Source organism: Amphibalanus amphitrite, unplaced genomic scaffold (genome assembly GCF_019059575.1).
Source record: "Amphibalanus amphitrite isolate SeventyFive unplaced genomic scaffold, NRLGWU_Aamphi_draft 001037F_arrow, whole genome shotgun sequence".
Classification (NCBI taxonomy): domain Eukaryota; kingdom Metazoa; phylum Arthropoda; class Thecostraca; order Balanomorpha; family Balanidae; genus Amphibalanus; species Amphibalanus amphitrite.
The window spans coordinates 72,517-77,500 of record NW_024882531.1 but is presented as its reverse complement, the minus strand read 5'-3'; the positions used below and the strand labels follow the sequence as shown (position 1 = coordinate 77,500).

The window sequence follows — 4,984 nt, the reverse complement described above, 5'->3', positions numbered from 1 at the left end:
CTCTTCGAAGTTGCAAGTCTCTATCTTTCATAGACGCACCAATGTTGACTCGATTAGTTGGAAAGCTCTCGATATTCGCAAACGTCCTCGCCAGCGGCGGGCGTGGCCTCCCATGTTCCCGGGGAATACGTCACGCCAGTAATGACTGAAATGCAGTCAACTATTCCTCATTTTGTTGCTAATTCGTTGCGAAACGCGGTCGTGAAAGTTTCATGACGCTATCTTTCATAAATTCGCCAATATTGGCTAAGTAATTTGGAAAATTATAGTTTTTCCACGAAATTTGACCTTTGACCAATGACCTGTCATAACTGGGTCAAATATTGACCCATGGTAAAAAGATACCACCAATCGCGAGTACTCGTTGAGACCAATCGACTGGTCTTTGTTGCGAAACGCCACGACGCTTAGTTTCGAAACGCCAGAAGGATCGCATCGACCCCCCCCCCCCCCCCCAGCCAGGCCGCGTTACGAAAAATGCCCTGCCAGGGTCGGGCGAGGGTTAACCCGCGCCCCACTGGGGGTCGCCGGCCGAATGCGCCCGGCTGGGGGGATAAATTTTACCCCCCCCCCCTCCTCCCCGCCTGTTATCTCCCTAACCAGGCGTCGTAGCGGCCGACAAGATATCTTGCGGTGGCTTCGCATCGCGTTGGCCATAAAATGATTAGGTAGAAAATTTGGGATCGATTTGTGTTTTTCCGGTGTCGATCGGAATTATTTACGCAGTGCTAACAAATTCCGAAATTTAGTCAAATATTAGTCAAAATCAAGAAAAATGGCGTTAGTCATTCATTAGTCAATCAAGCCTTTTGAGACCAAAGATTAGTCAGTCAAAAGTCAGTCAACCAAAATTGTCATTAGTCATTAGTCAGTCATTAGTCAAGATTTTGGAAAACGTTAGTCATTTCCACCTCTAGTAGGGGGTGTCGGATGGACCCCCCATGGTTTTTCGCGAATAACTCGCGTAAAAAGCGGCCAATCGCGACGAAACTTACAGTACCCTCGCCTTGATCAATTTTACACCTACCCTAAAAATTTCATGACCCTGACCCAAATGACTTTTGACCTGTGACCTCTTTTCCGAGACCATGCTTGGCCGGAATCGCGATTCCGCGTATGTCGGCTCGCATTAGCCGCGCGTTTGCAAGCTTTTCGTGGTTTCAAACGTCAAAACATGTGATTTGATGTTGCTCATATGCATTAGGGTGGGTGTCAAGGTCACCTGAAGGTCAGGTCAGGTCATTGACCTTTGGTGACCTCGGGTCGCTTTTTTCGATTTTTACATGTTTCTAGGCTAGTTTTTGGAGCTAAACTCGAATTTAGCAACCATTGGAACATTTACGAAGTAGTTTTGGTGCCTTCGTAACATGTTACGAAGCTGTCAGAGGCGGTTGACACGTACTACGAATACCCGTCACAACCCCTACTGGTTGACCTGACCTGACCTGACTCGACCTGGTCTAAATGCTTAGACATCATCTGTGATCAAAACTAACACGATATTCGTGATTAGATTTAGTACCTACCCCGAAAAACACCTTAGCAGCCACACTTGACGACTTTCTAATAGGTCCCGATTTTCCCGGCTTTGGGTCATTGACCTGGCCTGGAAGGTCAACCAATGACCTAGGACCTCAAAATTGGTTATCATCGGCTTCCTCTCGTCACGGGCAACACGCTCGTTTTTTCCGCGAAGCTCTAGCTCGATCAGGGGCCAAACGGCCAGGGGTGGGGGGTCCAACAGACCCCCCCCTACACATTAGAAGCTGGCAAACGCCGCACACATGCGAGGGTTAAGCTGCAGGCAAGGCGCTGCAGGGTTGAAGCAATAAAGAGACAACTTGACCTTCAGGACTGACCTTTCGTAATTTGGGGTTCAGATTTCAACAGGAAGTGCAATGTTAATGCGTTATAGGTTATAATTACCACGGCCACCACAGCCTTCCCGTAACGGTTCAATAAAGAAAATCTGAAGCCAGCCATGCCTCCATGCCTCCCATCCGAACGAAGATTCAGAGCAAAACACAAGTCCCACGAGCGTGGTGTTTAGGAATTCTGGGGCAGGGCATAGAAAGAATGCCATGCCGTTCAGTGTTCACGTTGTGCCACGCTTCTGAAAAGTTGCAAACATTAGTTAATGAAGAGAATGCGATGTCCTATTTTCTTGATATTCACTGAAGTCACGACAACCCAACCCAACGTCAGAGCAACTCCCCCACCCACAGGTGAACACTGAACAAGAACACCAACAATGCTGCTAGCTTGGATGGAGTTGTTTCCGTCTGTTCTGGATGACAATATCGGTTAATATACTTTTCAGCACCATTGATCTTTCGATGTCCAAGCCGATAGGGTTATGGTGCAATCGCAATGGTCGCTGGAACCAGTAGCCCAGCGTAATGACATGATGTGGAGATGGAATTAAATTGATGAAATACTAGGACTTACTCCACAAGGAGATCGAATGGGTCGGAGCGCTTTCAATATGTATTATACATATCGTCGTCAGCGAATCAATAACGGGTCGAATCGAGTCGGGTATCGAATTCAGTAGCCCAGCGGTACCAGTCTGTGGACAACCAGTGAATTCCACTGGTGCAAGGATTTAGGCCTGGATTTAGGCTACATGGCTGACCCACTTTGTCAGGCCAATGAACCCTAGCAATAAGAAAATACTATGCGTTGTGTTCCAATTACCAGCGTGACTGCACCAAGGCTATAGGGCTGCACCATTCCACGCCATAACAAGTACCAAAATGCGATGAAGGCAAAACTGTACAAAACGACTTAAGTTATTAGACATCTAGCAAAATAACCTGCTATTCGTGTACTGTGAACAATAAGCAATAGCAGCACTCAAATAATGAGATGTAGGTAAGCTCCCTCCCATTCCTATGTTTTGCCCAGTCAGTATTTATTTACTTATGAAATTAATGCAATTGCCTAGGATAAATTTACTAAGTGTAAGCATGAAAAAATACCAGCCAAAACACAATGCGCACTCAACAATCAGTGCAAAAAAAAACACTGCAGCTTAGCAGAAAACAACAATTGTAGATAGGTATCCAGCAAGATGTATTGATCATTAACTCAATGCTGCCAAAACAAGATTAACAAATGATCTATAAATAATTTCAGAAGGTAGCTCTACTCATACTGTCTGGAAAAGAATTCCAGGAAAGTAAAGTCATTGGAAATGTTCAACCACTGCCAGGCCTGCTCACCACGTTGACAGCACAAGCCCTCGTCCAAACACCTTACACCACCCTAGCCAGTAACAGATTCTGCTGTGGAAGGGGATGGCCCAATCAGATCAGACCATCCCCTTCCAAACAAATGGTCAGCTCAGGGTGAACGTCAAGGGCGCCGGCACGCCACGGCCCAGTTTCCCACTGGACCAATGACATGCTGCCAGCAGGTCAGCCGCCAACACCATTCGTATAAAAGCTAACACCAGGGCCTAGTAGTCAAACCTGAACTCAAAATAGGCAGGGTCAAACTCCTGCAGGCGAATGTAGCCGTCCTCTCCACCAGACGCAAAGCTCTTGCCATCGGGGTGGAACATCAGCGAGTTGATGGGGCCAAAGTGGCCCTTCACACGAGCAAACTCCTCCTCAAAGATGAGGTGGTAGAAGCGGGCCTCAAACTTGCCCTGCCTCGAGGAGGTGGTTGTCACGTCCATGGCGTCCTGTCCTCCGCCAAGCACAATGTGGTCCTTGATGGGGCTGATTGAGGCGCTGTTCACAGGCCTCTCCGTCTTGAAGGTCTTCATGGGCTCCAGGGTTGCCATGTCGAACAGCTTTGCAGTGTGATCCTTGGAGGCAGTGATGAACATGGTGCCATCCTGGTTCAGCTGCATGTCATTGATCTTGTTGCTGTGCTCATGGGTCATGATCGTCTTCTTGCCCTCAGTCTTTCCACTCCTCAGGTCCCACTGCACCACTTCGCCAGACTCGTGACCAGTGACAAGGTACTCGTCAAGAGGTCCCCAGAGCATGGACGTCACCTTCGGGCCGTTGGTGATGGGAATTTTCACGATGGGGTCAGCAGAGTTTAAGCCATCAGCAGTCCTGCTGTCCACCACAAAAATTTCACAGGGATTTCCCATGGCCTTGTCTGTAGTGTATGCAATCATCTTGCCACTGTAGCTAAAGGAGCTGGTTCGGACAGCAGACTTACATGAGGCCTCTCCCAGCTGTTTGCCAGTTTCACAATCCCAGACTCGGAGTGTGTTGTCTGCAGCACCAGACACAAACCTGGTGGTGTCCCAGTTAATGTCAAAGCACCAGACTGCTCCATTATGGCCATCGAATGTGCCTAATCTCTCACCGTTGATTGACCACCAAACATTTGGCTTGCTATCTTTCGAAGTCGAAAAAAGAAGGTCACCATCACGGTTGTAGCGTACTTGCGTTATAGAACGCTCGTGACCGTGAAGCATAAGCGGCTTCATGTTGGCTTCAAGATGAACTCTGGGTGCCTCTAACAATTATCTGCTTGCTCCACAAAATACCTAAAATTCCTCAAATTCATTACAGTACCAAAACTACCAAACACCGCGCACAATTGACATAAAATTCGGCATGTTGTATACTTAAGTGGCGCAGCGACAGATACGACGCATTTAAAGATAATTTGTTGACGTCAAAAAATAAAAAGGGGCTTAATTTCCGTCAGTATCTTTTATTAATTCCCATGAATATTTTTAAGCTCTAATGAATTTAATATATTAAAGTTTCGAAAATAAAAAACTATGTTGTCGTGACCTACTTTATTATAAATTCATACCGGATGCTAGATTTCTAGTAGTGAAGAGTGTGAGCACCTTCGCGCTTTTTGTTATTAGCATATCTCGAATATTTTTAACAAAAAAGTGATAACGGAACTCCTAAAATTTTATATGTAAGACTGTGGATATTCGATACCACTTAAAAAATATATGAAGCTGCTTGAAAGTCTTCTAGTCTTTAGCAAGACTAGAGCA

At 46.4% G+C, this 4,984-nt stretch overlaps 1 protein-coding gene across 1 annotated transcript; it reads right to left on the bottom strand.

Annotated features, from left to right (window-relative positions):
- Positions 1 to 3,051: 3,051 nt before the first annotated feature.
- Positions 3,052 to 4,773, bottom strand: LOC122369459 (eukaryotic translation initiation factor 3 subunit I-like). The gene has a single exon (XM_043344233.1). It carries the CDS (start codon positions 4,451 to 4,453, stop codon positions 3,461 to 3,463), a length of 993 nt encoding a protein of 330 aa, XP_043200168.1. The 5' UTR covers positions 4,454 to 4,773; the 3' UTR covers positions 3,052 to 3,460.
- Positions 4,774 to 4,984: the final 211 nt, after the last annotated feature.

Coding starts and splice junctions, on each gene's coding strand:
- LOC122369459 (XM_043344233.1), bottom strand. CDS start 4,453: ATGAAGCCGCTTATGCTTCACGGTCACGAGCGTTCTATAACGCAAGTA.